At 36.4% G+C, this 16,026-nt stretch overlaps 1 protein-coding gene across 2 annotated transcripts in view; it reads right to left on the bottom strand.

Moving 5' to 3' along the window:
- VPS13B (vacuolar protein sorting 13 homolog B) overlaps positions 1-16,026 on the bottom strand; it is a 475,565-nt gene that overhangs the window by 54,646 nt on the left and 404,893 nt on the right. For both annotated transcript variants that reach the window (XM_074145995.1, XM_074145994.1), the window contains exons 39-40: positions 9,128-9,324; positions 1,292-1,473 (exon numbers count right to left, since the gene is read on the bottom strand). In XM_074145995.1, coding sequence (XP_074002096.1) covers positions 1,292-1,473; positions 9,128-9,324 — 379 coding nt within the window. The remainder of the gene's footprint in view (positions 1-1,291; positions 1,474-9,127; positions 9,325-16,026) is intronic.

The raw sequence follows: 16,026 nt of genomic DNA, 5'->3' as shown, positions 1-16,026 counted from the left end.
CCCACTGAGAGGCAACATATTACTCCACAATACTAGAAATTAAACAAAACAGTATCCTGAGACTAAAGCATGAGAAATATATCATAAAAAAGATTTTATCGCATTCACTGAAGTCTCAGTCCTGCAAAGTGCTGAGCCCTGTGGCAGCAGACACTGCAAGGCACGTACACCACTTGTTTAACATTAAGCATGCAAATATTTCCATTGATGTTATTATTTATGTTGCTGGAACTACTGACATGCTTAAAATTAGCATATGCTCAAGTGCTCTACAGCTTTGGAACCAAAACACTCATCACTTTCCAGGATCAAGCCCTATTCTACAAATACATCATGGATACAATAAGCTTTGTGCTCCCTTCATGTATGACATAGCACAAGGGAGCCCCCAAACTTAAGGCCTTTAGGTGCTGTAACAAGAACAACAGCAGCATCAGCACTCATCAGTCGCTGTTGAAAAATGAAACAGCTGGATTTGATTTTAATCCGATTTTTGCTTTTTCCAATACATGTAATTTTAAAGATCGAGCATCTGGAATTGGAGTGTAATAGTTAGGAAGATTATGTACTGATAAAGGTACCAGATAGACAAAAAATTATTTGCTAGACGTTGAGCGTCAGTCTTGGTATGATTTGATATTGAATATATTATAATACTTGCAGAAACACAAAAACTACTCACGGAGAGAGCTCTCCCTGTCAAAATTATCTAAGATATTTGCTCATCTTCCATGGAAAGCATTCCTGGCATTTGAAAATCAGACAATAATCTAAAGATCTCTTGGAATGTATTTGCCATTAATGCAATGACAGAGAGCACTGAACAAAAACAGATGTAGCTCCAAAAGTGATCATAATTGAAATAGCAGTTAAATCTGCAGTTCTCAGAGCTCTTCCAAGGAATTCTTACTAAGGGGGTTGCAAAATCTTCAAATATTTTAATAGTGCTGTTAATATGCTGGAAAATTTAAAAGATCAAATTCATTCACTAAGATGGCTCAAAACTGAAGCGGCACCTGCTGTCACTAATCAGACTCCGAAAACCGGATGGCTTCTACAGTTACCCATTCCGGAGGGAGGAAGGGGGGAGATCAGCCAGCCCCGCTGCCTACCGTATGTACTTTCTCAACACACAGAAGTCATCAGTTTTAACCTGAAGTCTGTAACACTGGTGATATTTCAAGAATGCCTGTTTGAATGAGGAAATGGGGACAACAGACAGCAAAACAGCAGTTAAGCAGTGTGTATGAACTACATATGCTTTTATTATTCTACATAAAGGAGTACATACCTGTGCCTAGTTGATCAAGATGATGACAGAGGTGGACTTCCAAATGAGTAAATTGGATCAACACACTTAGCGATGGCACAAACCAAGGAGTAAAACAGGAGTCAACCCGGGTACAGGCTGCTAATGCCGTGGGGGTTACAAGCTGATCACACGCACTTTGTGAGCCAGATTCGCTTTCCGAGCTGCAGAAGGTAGATAACAAAGTGGTAGCTCACACTTCCAGGATTTTATCGCTTTACAGTAAGACATGACCACGTGCCATGTTGGTTTTCCGACACAGCCAGCCCCATTGTTTTCTTTTAACTGCTAATGTTACTGTATGTACTTTTTCCGAAGCAGAACACACCAGACAAGATTGCAATCCAACAATGCCTTTATCACACTGCAATTTCAATTTACAAACTGAAACACCTGAATGCGATCCATATTTACAGAAATAAAACCAAACCATACCAGTTATCTTTAATTGTTGAAATAGCTAAACAGAGTACATTACCATTACTAAAGTGATAAGAATGAGCTGAAAGTTAATCTGGTGAAGAGAATGATTTTCTTCATTTTATTTTAAGGAAACCAACTCAACCATCAAACTACTTCTACGCATAAACCTTGCCCCTTTAAGCTTTCTTTCCTTCACTCTTCTCATTCGACGGTCATAATTTAAAAAGAATCTCTGAGTGTTATAAGCTCAGCCTGGAGCCTTTTACTAGCACCTATTACAACACATTAACTATACATTTAAGATGCCACCCCAATGATTTCTTTTTTTTCGCTAGCTGTACTCCTGACGCCATGAATTTCCAAGCATTATCTTTCAGTCTCTTGAGAGAAACTAACACCACACCACAATTCTATAGGTTGCTAAGACACCACTTTAGTACAAATAAACTTTCTAATTTAATCCAAATCTACCCTTACTGTTCCTTATTCTCACTCCCTTTGCAATTTGGGACTAAAGAGCTTTAATTTCAAAACATAGATTTGATTCAAGAAAACTAAGTCCACGTCCTCAGTCCAAAACTGCTTTTATTTTTAAAATAAAATTTAATGAAGGATTAACTAATGCCAACTTACTATTTTTGACATAAAATAATTAGCTTTTGTAAAGCACCATGAATAGATTTCCATGGACATTTTAAAGATACTTTAAATTCAAACACAAGTTTAAATTTCAACAGTGCCTTTCAAAGCAACATGTCTTATGCTTTTAGGACCAAATTTTTCATCACTCCATGTGTGTTACTGCAAAATTGTGCACAGAGTAGGTACTCCAAATATTCAGCTGCAAATGCGTAGAATTTCATGGATAGGTAAGTTTATCAGTATTATTTTGTGTTACGGTAACTGACTAGTATGGTATTTATTTCTGGAGCTTAAATCCAACTTTAGATTTGTGGACATAAATCAAAATACTTGTATAGCAGTAAAAGCCAACTAAAATTAGCTAACTATCAAAGATTCAAGACTGAATTAGGTCGGTGAAGAATGAAAGGTAAAACAATCAGATTTTTAGCTGCTTTCCTGTGCTTTACCTCTTCAAATTGCCTGTTCACATTTCAAAAATGGTGTTGTAGGTCTTTTGAGAAGTGGTATCTTTGGAAATAAAATTGTCCTTTGTGTTCACATGATAAAACATCTATGGGAGTGGACTAGAGTCAGAGAAATGGGAGGCTTTTCTTTGTTCTGCCATGGACATTCCTTAGATTGTTGGAACAAGGCATGGAAGCAAATCCAAAAACCACCAAAATTCATATGCTGATTTAGACCATCAAATACTTTGGAATCTGTGAAACTGGTTAGTTCTTTCAGAATAACTGTCAACTTTTTAAGATTTTTTTTGCTCACTGCATTTTGATTAGAAAAAGAATTTCAGGTACATATGGAATGAAAACAGAAAAAGGGTAAAGAGGTGCAAACAAATGTTAACCAAACTATAAGGAACTTTAAAAAAAATAATTACACTTTATATTCTGAATTAAGATTTAGTTTGTACAAACAGGTATAACTAGTTGCAGTAAAAAGGAAGGACATTTATTTCTGAAATTTGAGGTTTATTCTGAAATTATAAATTTATTTTCCTTGGAAAAGTATTCCTTGAGTCACATATCAGTGAATCAGCATTTTTATGTCCTTAGACATGTTTTTTTGGAGATGGATATTTTCACAGAATAAAAACCAAAAGTCTCCAAATTCTTATTTAGTCAAATTTTATATACCTGCTTTTTACTTATTAAGCATTTTAGCATGATGGGACCTTTGTAATTTCTCATTCATAACCACAACGGTTACAGGGCAACATGACATGCTTGAGGAAATGTAGCAAGAGCTTCACACCAGGGAAATACTTTAAAGCATTTAGCCATACTTTGCTCTGATTTTTCTGCCCCACAAGCAGCAGATCAAGCAGAGGTAATATCGTGGAACTCAAGATGTTGGGAAACAGAAAAGATCGAAACCTGTTTTTTGTTTCCTCATAGAGAGTCACCTTAGAAACCAGAAAGACCCACTACTGAAAGGATTCCCTAGCAAACTTCACTGCCCATCCACATGCTTAAAAATCTAGCCAGAGAGAAACAGCAAATGAGGGTGGGACAACGTTGCTCCCTGGGACAGAACTGGCCTTACATTCTCTCCTGTGGTAGGGAGGGACAAGCACTGGCAGTGGAGGACTGAGAGGAGCAGGACAATGTGCGCTAAATGACGTTTTAAAGGGAAAGTCACTCTACAGAGAGAAGATCACCTTCTAGAAATCATCTGAAAAGAGATGCAACAGGGATTCTTTCATCGCTGTTTTCCTGTCTGATCAGGCTTTGTTCAAGTGTTCTTAAACACGAAGGGGCCCATTTGATTTTTACTCAACCAGAAACCCTATCCAGAATTATAGCCCCCATGTTGTTATGAAAATAAAAATACAGTTAAAAAACAGCATAAACTAGTTACGGTACACAATATACTAAGAGCAGCATGCAAATTACCATATTATTGCCTTAAAAAAGAACTGTAATAAGAGATCATAATACTGAGGTGGATAGTTTTAAAGGGGGACTGTAGTCCCTACAATCACTACCGTGACCCTTCGATTTTAAACTAAATCCCATTAAAACTTTTTGCCTAGGCAGACTTCCGTCAGACCTTTAGCACTGCTACTTTCCCCTTTTACTTTCCATAAAGCACAGAAATAAAAGGCACAGTCCTCCATCACACGCTGTGCACAAACAGAAAATAAAGCGGTGTTAGCTGGAAACCCAGGAAACTTTCTATTAAGTCTTGTTGAACAACAGTAGAAGCGTTAATATCATAGAGGTAGATTTGATTGTGAAATCAAAACTTGTGCATCAAATGAATACAGTATCAAAAAAATCCCACATTGTCTTGGTTGCTTTGGAGCTACAAAATGCAGTGTGGAGTGCCACAACTCTTCAGCTGGGGAGAAAAGGAATAACTAGCTTCTACTGCTTTGTGTTTGGCACAAGATGCTGAGGGTTGGGTGCAGCAAAACCAGAGGAAATTCTAAGTAAAACTGACCTGACTTTAATGCCAGAAATTTCTTTTTTCTTTTTTAATCCTGTGAAATAAGGGAATTTTTAAAATGGAAAAATACCTACATTCTAAGTCATTATATATTATAAAGCATGATAGTTTCACATCATGCAAAGCAGTTCAAATTAAATATATGGCAACTGGGAACAATGACTTAACAGTGACCTGCATTATTCTTGTTATTTTAAGAGTGGAATATTTAAACCAAAACTGCCATTTGTGATGAAACCGCAACATGGGAAAATATCCACTGGGAAGAAGAAAGAGACCACTTAACTCATTTAATTTATGACTCAAATGCTGGTCTGAACCCAAATTGTTAGAGGTCAAAATCCAGTACATCATCTACTTTGAATAAAAGCTAAAACAATTAGCAAGAAACATGATCATGATTCCTCACTTAAATTTTTAAAAAGTAGCAATTTAAGGCTCATTTAAAAGCTTTTGTACTTGTTTCATGGTTTGTATCTTAAGGCATTTTCAATTACTATTTCACATTAGTATGTCAGTAATTATAAAAATACTGTTTACATTACACAGGAGATGCACAAATATATAGAACATCTTGCAACGTAAACCATTTAAACAGAGAATGATAAACCCTCCCAAGCAGACCAGAGAGGGGGTTTAGTGTCTCACCACCCATAGAGAGCTTTAAATAAAAGTAATTTTGATTATAATTTGCTAGTCCTGCAACATGAAAATGCAGCCTATAAAAATAATTTATTCTATGATAATTTCCTTTTAATTCCCCATTTTAAGGTCTTCTATAAACAGTCATTTATGCCATATATGATTCGTTCCATAAACACCCAAGGGGATCCTAAATTATTTCACTTAGGACTTCAGATTTGTTCATTCATTGAGTAAACATTCATAAATGTTCACTCAAACCTTATTCATTCATTGAATAATGAATGGTTTACAAAATTCTTAAAAACAAACAACAAATATATATATACTATGTCCTTAACCAGATAACCCCTTGATTTTAATATTTCTAATTACCTCCTGATCAATGTCAGAAAGAGCTTGCATATCGCAGGATTTGGATCATGACATCTCTGCATATTCCCATATTCATTACTGGTTGATACCCTCCAGTGTGCCAGCTACTGCTCAACTTATCACACATCGTCTCACAAACGTTTTCGTTTGCCTGTCACGAGCCACATACATTTTATACTTTATAACTGATATTAGGAATCAGTAATAAAGTACTTAAGGGATCAGCTCTCTCCTATTAATAATTAGCATATCATAAATGTTACCATAAAAAAATCTCTGCAGAATTTGAAGGAAAAAATATTATCATTGATCAACAGCTGCATGCATATGGCATCTGTTAAGAGTCTGACCCAAAATAAAAGATCAAATTAAGAAAATAAACTTCAACAAGACTAAGCATTTTTATACTTTAAAATTAATAGTGAATTACATTTGCTAATCAATCATACAGTTATGGCATGTCAATGGTGTAATGTCAAATCACCATGAGTCTCCAGGAAAACTGAGATTCAACTTTTATACTGTGTTCACTTCTCGCTCTCATTCACAGATACCCTCACCCTCGAAGTCCCCTGTCTAACACTTGGCACTGGCTTTAAGCACAGCTCCTTGTGGCTCTTCTCACAAGTCTAAAATCTCGTGTTAAATACTTGCTTTAGGAACAAGCCTAACATTGAAATTTACCATGACATGGGGCAGTCTCTCTCTCAAAACCAAGAAAGTCTGGGATTTTTTTGTCAAGTAGAATCCAGAATACATTTTAGGGTGCTTGGTCATAAGAAAGTATCCATACTGGTAGCCATATGTTTGTTTGATGAAGATAGAGCCACAATTTCAGCAAAGCTACTGCCAATATGGCCTTCCTATGCTACTAGGGGCCTAGAAAGGTTGGCCTTCTCTGCAGGTCCACTGTATTTGTCACCATCTCCTAAACCAGGCTTCCCTTTAACAGAATATGATCCTTTAGGGATTAACCGTTACCTCAAACTTGTTCTGCAGCTGTAACTATACGTATTTCAGTGCTCGTGAACTGTCTCAAAACCTCAAAACATGACCGGCACGGTTTGCTCTGTCTCCAACAAAAAGATAGTGTGCCTCCAACACCATAGGTCAAAGCCTCATCTCTGAGGAAGAGCTGCTCTTTTTCTGACCCGTTGTTTCCCTATGAAGGATCACTCCAGCATGGTCAGGACTAATTCTTCCACACCAGTCCTTCCTGCAATTATCCTTAACAAAGCTTGCAGTACAGCCTTCTTTGAAGCTAGTATAAAGAGAGATCAGTTTGAATTTCTATCTGAAACTGTGGCTGAGGCAGGGAATTTAATCTTCTCTGATTGATTTCAAAGGTTTTCCTCATGTATCCCCTCAGGTTTCTGGCTTCTGGATGTAGTTCACCCCGACCTACGTGAATCTTTAACTTTCCAGTCTAGTGTTCATGTAGGTGTAAACTACACCTATTAAAACTATTACAAATTCCTCAGGCCACCAAAAGTATCGGGACTAGTGACTCTGCAGTGTCCATAACTCATGCCTAAGGAGCTGGCAGTTCATAGCACCTCCCCTTGACTTCCCTCTTTCTCTTCTGTTTGTTGACCTTCAAATACCTCAGTAGTGTGGTGCATGTTTTTTGCTGCCTTCTTTACTTTCCCGTTATCCCTATCCAGTGAATTACTAATGCTTCAGTTTAATTCCTGTCCTTTCAGCTGTAGTTTCTGTTTTAGCTTTATGTGTACACAATCTGGAGGACACAGCGCTTCTAATATCATTGCTGTGGACAGAGCAATTGTCTTCCTTGGAGGCTTCTGGTACCTCAAGGCCATTAGGATATATCTACTCCTTTATAACTAGACACACTGATACCACTGAGGACGGTCACTATCATGGAGCAGGTCTGCAGCCTCCCAGGTGAAAACTCACGAGTTCAGACCTTCTAGGCAAGTGAATTCATGTTATGCTGCAAGATGTTTCTGGTGTTAATCACAGTCCAAACTGGTTTTATATATATATTTTTAAGTATTTGTATTTCATTTTAACCCTAGCCTCTTTCTGAATGATTACTACTCATTAGCTTACTGGAGCTCCCTGAATGAAATGCTGCATATAGTGATGAACCCTATTTGAGCAGAAAACAATAAACATGATTACAGTGCCAAATGGCTTGATGAAAAAAATCTACTAGATTTCACTACTTCATTTTCAGTTCCCACCGAGTTCACATTTCTGCGGTGTTAAGCTGACCAGGAAGGCAATTTTGCCAAGGTCCCACATTCAAAGGAATTAACCTTGTCTAAAACACTTAACTTCTCAATGATGAAAATGCATTCTTTCACAATTAACATCAAGAAATCATTTCCAACCCGATACTATTAATGGAAACCAGATGTTTAATTTTCTTCATTGATTTTGTTAGCCATGTTTGTATTTCCTGATTTCTCTGAATTCTGTAGCTTCATGTAACATATATGTGGATGCTACAGACTCATTTAAGCGTGTGTCAAAGGCAGCAACAATAAGCAAATACCAATGACCCCACAGGATCGTTCTGGGTTTTCTATTCTAACTATAAAACGTTAAGAAGGTCTTCAAGAGCAACTCCACTGCTGTTTGTGGAAAGAATTTGTACTCATTTCTTCTTACTCTACATATTAACCAAAATGGAGTGAGTGGAAGTAGAGGGAATATCTGTCATTGTACATTGTTTCCAGCTGTAAACATAATGAAAAATGTATCCCCAGTGTTTGAAAATGCCAATTAAATTTTTTTACTGTTAGCATAGTAAGCAAGCTGTGTGAATAATGCTGCAATGCTCTTGAAGTACTAAAGTTTTGTTTAATATATTTAAAATAGACACTTGGCTTATTGTAGTCATTGACTTGCAATGAGGACAGAATAAAAGCAATGTATGGCGGGTGCATGGAAGAAGAATGTTTACTATTTATTACTATGTTATACAATGGATTGCGTCTCAGCCTCCTTTTGTTAATTAGCTAATTTTACTGCCTTGTGCAGCTAAAAGGTTTGAGGATATGGCCTGTTTGTCTTCACTCTTCAGTAATCCTTGTGTTCAGAAAATTGATGAATATGATGCTGCCAGGCTGCCTGTAAATCTAAAGGAGAGCTCTTTTAATGCACACTCCATGCCCTTGCATGAAGGTGAACTACAGTGTGAAGCACATTTAAGACCAGTGACTCTTACTGCGTATGAAACCAGTAACTTATTTCCTAAGTCTCTTGGAGAAGACCTCTCAAGAGTGTAGCATTAGATTTCTGTTTTTCCTTTAAAATTACCTTTGGTCATCAGCCACATTCTGACTGCTGTTCAGGACAATCCTCCACAGATCGGAGGCTATGAGCTCTTTCTGGTCGTTCACAAGGTTGATACTGGGCAGCTGTAGTTCACAGACTTTGCTTTCTGAGAGACTGAATTCACGGAATGCAACAAATGATTTCTGAAGCTCATCCCAGTACTCCAAGCTGCAAGGAATCTGTGATAAATGGGAGAAGGCATAATTACTTTATGCTTGATTGCAAATATAATGGGATTTACTGTACATGCAGAAAGTGCAAAACTAACTAAATTAAATAAACATAAGCTGTCATATAGAAAATCAGAATTGTAACCGTTACTCAGGTTCTGAGCTGTCTTGACTTAAAATGGTTTTAGAACGTTATTGCAGAATAACTCTTCAAAGTTTCTCTCACTTGGTACAGAAATAGCTACTTGTTCCACTGTACCCAAGAATAACAATGACAGTTCCACTAATCATTATTTGTACTATACAGCCAAAAAATCCATCAGATGTCATCACATGATTAATGATGTAACCATCATTAATTTTTTTTCTTGAACTAGCTCTTTCAATTTTATTACATAAAAAAATCCATTTATTAATTATCCATTTATTGTCATATTAAAATAATCGAAGATGTAGAGTAAAAACAATGATGGGCAACACAATGCTTTGTGGTGGGCCAACACACGAATAAAAATCCTGGGACAAATCATGAAGTATTTGTAATTACGTGATCTATTTAGATAACTGTGTGATTTTGAGAACCCAAACACAATAAATACGTAATAGCTTCTGTTTAATCGCATCTCTAATTTTAAGACTGTAAATAACCCACTTGGATTATTCCTGGATGCATCACAAGATATGAAGAATTTAGAATTAAGATACAGAAATCCAGAGTTACGGTACTTGTACATGCTCAAGAAATACTAAGGTCAAGTTGACATAAAGCAAATAGTAAAAGAATGCAGGTGTATGTGCTATTACCTTTTTTATCCCCATCTGTCTGTATATACACATACATATGTAAATAACTAGGAAAAAAGTAAGAATGTGGTAGAGATGCAAGTAAATCTAGGCACAGCTAGAAAAAGCTCCATAAGTACTCTTCCATGTTACTCAGTTAGGACTATAATGCACATGCAGGTGACAACAGGCTGATTAATTAACAGGAATGAAGGCTAAATTCAGGGAGCTCAGTAGTTCAAGCTTGGGAGGGCAAGGTAACATAAATAATCACCACGGAATTCTAGAAAAATTAACACGTGGAACCACCTGACACATGGATTTTTACTACATCTGTCAAGTCACAATGACACCTGAAGATTGAAAAAAGCAACCACAGTCACTAAAATTTTAGGTTGGGATGGAGGAAAAAAAGAAGAAAGTATCTGATAACTGCCAGCAGAACTCTGATGCCAGTAGCATATATAACAGAGTAGAATAGCAATATCAATCAGGAATGCTGATTTAATTTTGAAGACTAGAGTTTGAGAAAATTTATTGATCTAACATCAAAAAGCACACGTCATATACATAAAGGTACCAATACATTTTTTTGCATATTCAATTGGAAATGGCGAAGATATAAAGGTCATCTGGAAAATTACGAGACAGTATGATGATGCCTGGAAAAAGTAGATGTCTCTCAGGGTGGCATTAAGTGATATATTTCCAAAAGCAAGGGACAAATATTAATTGACTTATATAGGGCACCAGTAGGGCCCCATCTGGAATACGGCACTCATTTCCAATTCTTCACGTTAAAACCTTATTAACTCACACTGGGATCTGTGCAGATTTGAAGACCAAAAGAAGAAAAACAAAAGGAACATGTTTGCTCTACCCACACACCTCAGGAGAGAAATAGTTAATGGAGGAAAAGGTCTATAGAAGCTATGGGTCAAAACTGAGTTGCTCTATGAATAAAATGTAAGGTTAGAAACCTGAACAGAAAGAGGTTGGATGGTTCGAGGACAGCTTGATTTGTTAATAAGACGGAGATAGTAACAAGCATTGCCCCGCTGCGAGCAAGCTGGGCTTGATGACCCAGAAAACATCTTTCCTGGTTCTGTGTTGCTAACTCGAAAATGGTACCATGCACAACCGGGGCAATATAAAATATCACATTATGGTGTTTGTAGCCATATTTCAAACTCACACTATATTTATTCTTTTTGCTCTCAGTGTCACTATAGAGTTTTAGATTTCTTCAAACCTTCTCATTGCTGAATTATTTTAACCTTTAATGCCTATGGACAAACACTCAAAATTACAATACCACAGCAATGTTCCTACCCTTCAATTATGGATATATCCAAGGAATTCCCCTACATTAATGACGAACACATAAGGAGCAACTTCCATCATTCACTCTCTTTCATACTACACTGTGGAGTCATTCATGCTCAGGTACTTCTTTTCTAAACCTCCAGAGTCTCCACTGGTGATAAACATTTGATTTTACTTAAAATATTGAGATACTTGGCATATTGCCTACAGCATAAAGTCTTGGAATTATATAATTACAACAGGATCTGTATCATTTTCAAAAAAATGTTGCAGCCTTTCATGGTTACACAGGTAATTCTACATACAGCAGTATTTATTTCTGCATATTTTTAAATCTCAGTCCTTAAAATACCATGAGATTTTTTAGGAATCTGTTTCAATATATTTGAATACTTGGTTTGTTTTTGTGCTTTCTATTCCTTATCAACACCTAAGTTATCCTTTCTTGTCAATGTTGCTGAGTAACATGTATGCAACAAAAGTCTCATAAAGCTATCCTATTATTTATGATATTTATTTTTTTTAGATTACATCTCACAACAAAACTTTTTCTTTTTTTTTTTTTGGATTAGAATGGCATGTACCGGGCATTTTAAAAGAGGGTAAGCAAGGTGATGAATTCTATTCCCACTGCAATTAATGAGCTGGAAGAACAAGTAAAAGAGCACAATAAAGGAATTTCAGAAGTGGTACTACAATAAGAAAAACATAAAACTCTCACTAAGGCTAGAGGAAAGTATTATGGAGTGATTGGAAAATAAAGATTGAAAATAAAGGCAGGGCAAAACTTGAAAAAAACCCCAAACCAGATTTCATATATATTGTTTAAAAATAAAAAAAAAGAATAGGTACACTGGACTCAGCAGTATGAGTAGCCAGAAAGAACGTATCACATAACAATTAAAGCAGGCTGGTAAGCACATTGAAAAGATTATTCCTCTTTATTTTCACTCAGGAATTTTTTCCTAACTGTGTTGTAATACGTTAAAAAATCTACCAGAGCAAGAGACAGTATGTTTCAAGACACCACCTGCGCATTAGAAGTAAAAAGTCAAAGACATGCTTTATGTGATTGCCTATACAAAATACAGCTCATGTTTGGGACTGCCCAAACTGTAAGCTTTCTAGTTTGAAGCTTGCAAAAGACTTAGTTGACTTAGAATCTTTGATTCCTACATATCTAGCTTTATTTGTTCTAGGGGGTTTATTACTAATGCCTGATCTGGGTAAATTTAGGGAAAGATGGTAGCTTTGGGCAATATTAACTGCCAAAAATAATAGTTGTTAAAGCCTGGAAATGGGCTATAACGCCAGAACTGAGTCATAGGCAGTGGGAATAAGTGAATTAGCTGCAACAAAAAATTCCCCATATGTAGAATTACGTATGGTACTTTTACCTTAAAATATTTGAATAAAACCCAAGCTGTAATTCAGATAACTGTTACCTCTCAGAAAATGTGACCACTTGTGCTGTCTCTATAAAACTAAAAAGTAATGAAGTGTATCTAACCACAAACTTCTTTGCTAACAACAAGCATGCTTCTTCAACAGACTTCTGCAGAGCTTTTTTTTTCCCTAGCTCTCAAAGAAAGTTTGAATTGCAATGATTTTATTCACCTGTAAAATGCAAAAAGAACCATTAATGTACAGCCCCTGCCACTTAGGTGTGCAAAAACTATCATTTAACTGTGGGTTCAGATTTATCCAAGAATCTCCAAGCTCCCTTTTGCAGGAAAACCACGTACGGGGGCACAAACAGTTATTTAGAAGGACAATTATGGCAAGAGAGAGCAAAACAGCAGTCAAGTGTGGGTTTTTTTTCAGCAGCATTAACAGAGATCAGAAGCAGGGTGAAAAGCTTAATGAAAGCAGTCTAAACTATAAGTACTTGTAACAAAAGCTGTTAGTAAGATAAATCAGTTTAAAACAAAGCAGATCATTTGAAGGTTCCCTCTTTTTCTCTTTAGTGCTGTGGACTATAGACACTGGAGATCTGAAAATTGCATGGCACTCTTCTGATGAAGAATGAAAATGGTGTATTAACAAATTCTGACAGGAAGGAAAGCAGCTGCCTCTGACTGACAGTTCCAGTTCTGCCCCCTTGGAGTACAGGACACAAAGAAACAACTCAGATGAAATAGTTACCTTGTAGCAGAAATCTTTTGAATTAAGAAAGTGTGGATTTCCTGTTCTCCGTGAATCTCTTGTTTTGCTTCATTTTAAGAAAAAAGTCTTCATATATATTACACTAACAGACATTACAAGAATCACCTCTGTGAACATACATCAACTTTCTACAAATAGAGCCTGTCTCAATTTCAGCAGAGCTGAAACCTCTATCATATACATTTACCCCAAAAAGAAAAATTCCAAACTCAAAAACTCCCTCAAAAACCTGCATCCTTCAAGTAATTTCCTGCGAGCTTGTTAACCTATCAGCAAGACAGTATTAATAACCAACATGAAGTATTCCCACTAATGCACTACAATGTGACAGATCATGTTTTTTCTTATTCATCATATATTGTGTCACACATTATCTGTACCAGCATAACTTAATTCCTATTTGGAAACTAAGGGTCAAAAAATGCTACAGAATCTGTTAACGGTATGTTACATATCAATATTTTCATCCATGTGCTGCGCACCCTATTGACCACATGGATACTCCTCATTCCCAAAGTTATGTGTAATAATAAAAAAGCAACGGGAAAGAAATGACTGTTGATCCATATGTGCTTTTTAAAGGCTTTCATGATCACACGCTTCTAGATTTCCCTGTGACCTGATGTTATCCTCCCAGCTTTAGACTACTTTGCTAATTTGGACTTGAAAAGCCTTGAGTGCACACCACTTATCACTAGGTGTGTTTCTACAGCAGAGCTCTGCAGCTGAGCAGGGGGCTAACGTCGATGCACTTCCACAAGCTGTCACGTTACCATAAATCATCATACCTATTGTTCACTATATATATTGTCATAATGCCAACAGGTCTCAGACACAGATGTCATTGCCATTTAGGACAGAAATAATTAAAATATCTCAATTTCTTAGCTAATCTCATCTCTTTCACAGACATCTTTTTTGCCTCTAGGAAAAAGCTACAGCCATCTGCCTATTGCTTTGAGGTTGCTGAATGAAGGGTATATGAAAGTATTATTGGTTTACTACTTAAATACTGGAGCATACAATTTTTAAACTCCATATAAAAAATAGACCTTTTAACTATGCACAGGCAGATCTCTTAGGCTGCAAAATACATCTTGTCCAGCTCAGAAAGAAAGAAAGATATTAACAGCTGGGTTACAGAAGAATGTACTTAATGTTGCTTTCAGCGATGCTTCCTTTTGATTCATGTTTTTGCTAGAAAATAGCCTACAGAATAAATGCTCATTTCTTGAATCTCAGTCCCTCAGATGGTGGGCGCTTCCTCTTGGAAATGAAGTTATGCTCATTCCAGAAACAACTACTGTACAAGAAAATGCACACAGAAGACAGGAAGCGTGTGTGTGTTTTATCTTCTCCGAGCAGGGCCACCTAAGTGAAGCAGAGGCAGAATACAATACAAACTAGCACTTTGTGTCAGACGCCAACCCATGCTGAGATTTTAACTCCAGCTTCCTGAGCATGAATAAACTGATTGCTCTGTAATAAAGCTATTCTGTTATTAGGATATTTTACTGTTTTAGGGCCAACTGCCTTAAAAATACAATTCTCCCATTAGGTGACCAGAAGTCACAGTAGTAGGAAATAAAAAGCTTTATCCAGATTTTTATTAGGGAAAAATTCTTGGCAATAACTACCAAGAACATTACTTTTAAATTTGATTTTGCAGTATTATTTATACAAAAAATAGCAAAAAAACCCTTGCAGAAAAATATATTATGTAGAAAATGTGCTTAAAAGACAATTAATATTAAATAGAGTAAAAGCTTTCTAATATGCCTGTTCACACAATACACACAATCCAATCTGACCAGTGGAACAACATTTTGGACAAATGTCGAACACCTCAACATCCACATTCCTGTTCATCTTATGTGACTGACATTGTGAAATCGTGCTACAAACCAAAATCCCCGTTGGATAACATTTTTTTAGCCTTCCTCAGGGCTAAGACTGTACCATATCAGCAGCCGCTCCTGCCACAGCTACAGACCACCAATTTTCCCTTTTCATGAAGGTCCAAAAAAACCCCACCAAAACCAAAGATGTAGTGGTTTACAGTGAGGTAAAAATGTAGCCAGTATTAGTAGTATTAGGATTAGCAGTAGTACTAAGATTAAAAACATTCTATCTGTACAAAGTATTTGCTGTCCCCCGGCTCAATCTCCTTTGTATTTTTATTATGGTTTTCCGTACTTTGACACCATTTTGATATATTACGTACCCGAATAATTTGGGCAGTTATTCCACTATGGTGCACTCTCAATTTTCAACACTCAGGAATAATCAGATACCACAACTGGAGAAGTTTTTCAAAATTACCCCATATACAATTTCTTCACAGAATTTGTTTTATTTCTCTTTGAATTTGGTTTAACAAATTTTGTCCAAAAGCTAGAACTTTTAAACTATAAAGACTCACTTTAAAATTGAATA

Source organism: Numenius arquata, chromosome 3 (genome assembly GCF_964106895.1).
Source record: "Numenius arquata chromosome 3, bNumArq3.hap1.1, whole genome shotgun sequence".
NCBI lineage: Eukaryota > Metazoa > Chordata > Aves > Charadriiformes > Scolopacidae > Numenius > Numenius arquata.
The sequence above is the reverse complement of the archived record's forward strand: the minus strand, read 5'-3'. Positions and strand labels throughout refer to the sequence as shown.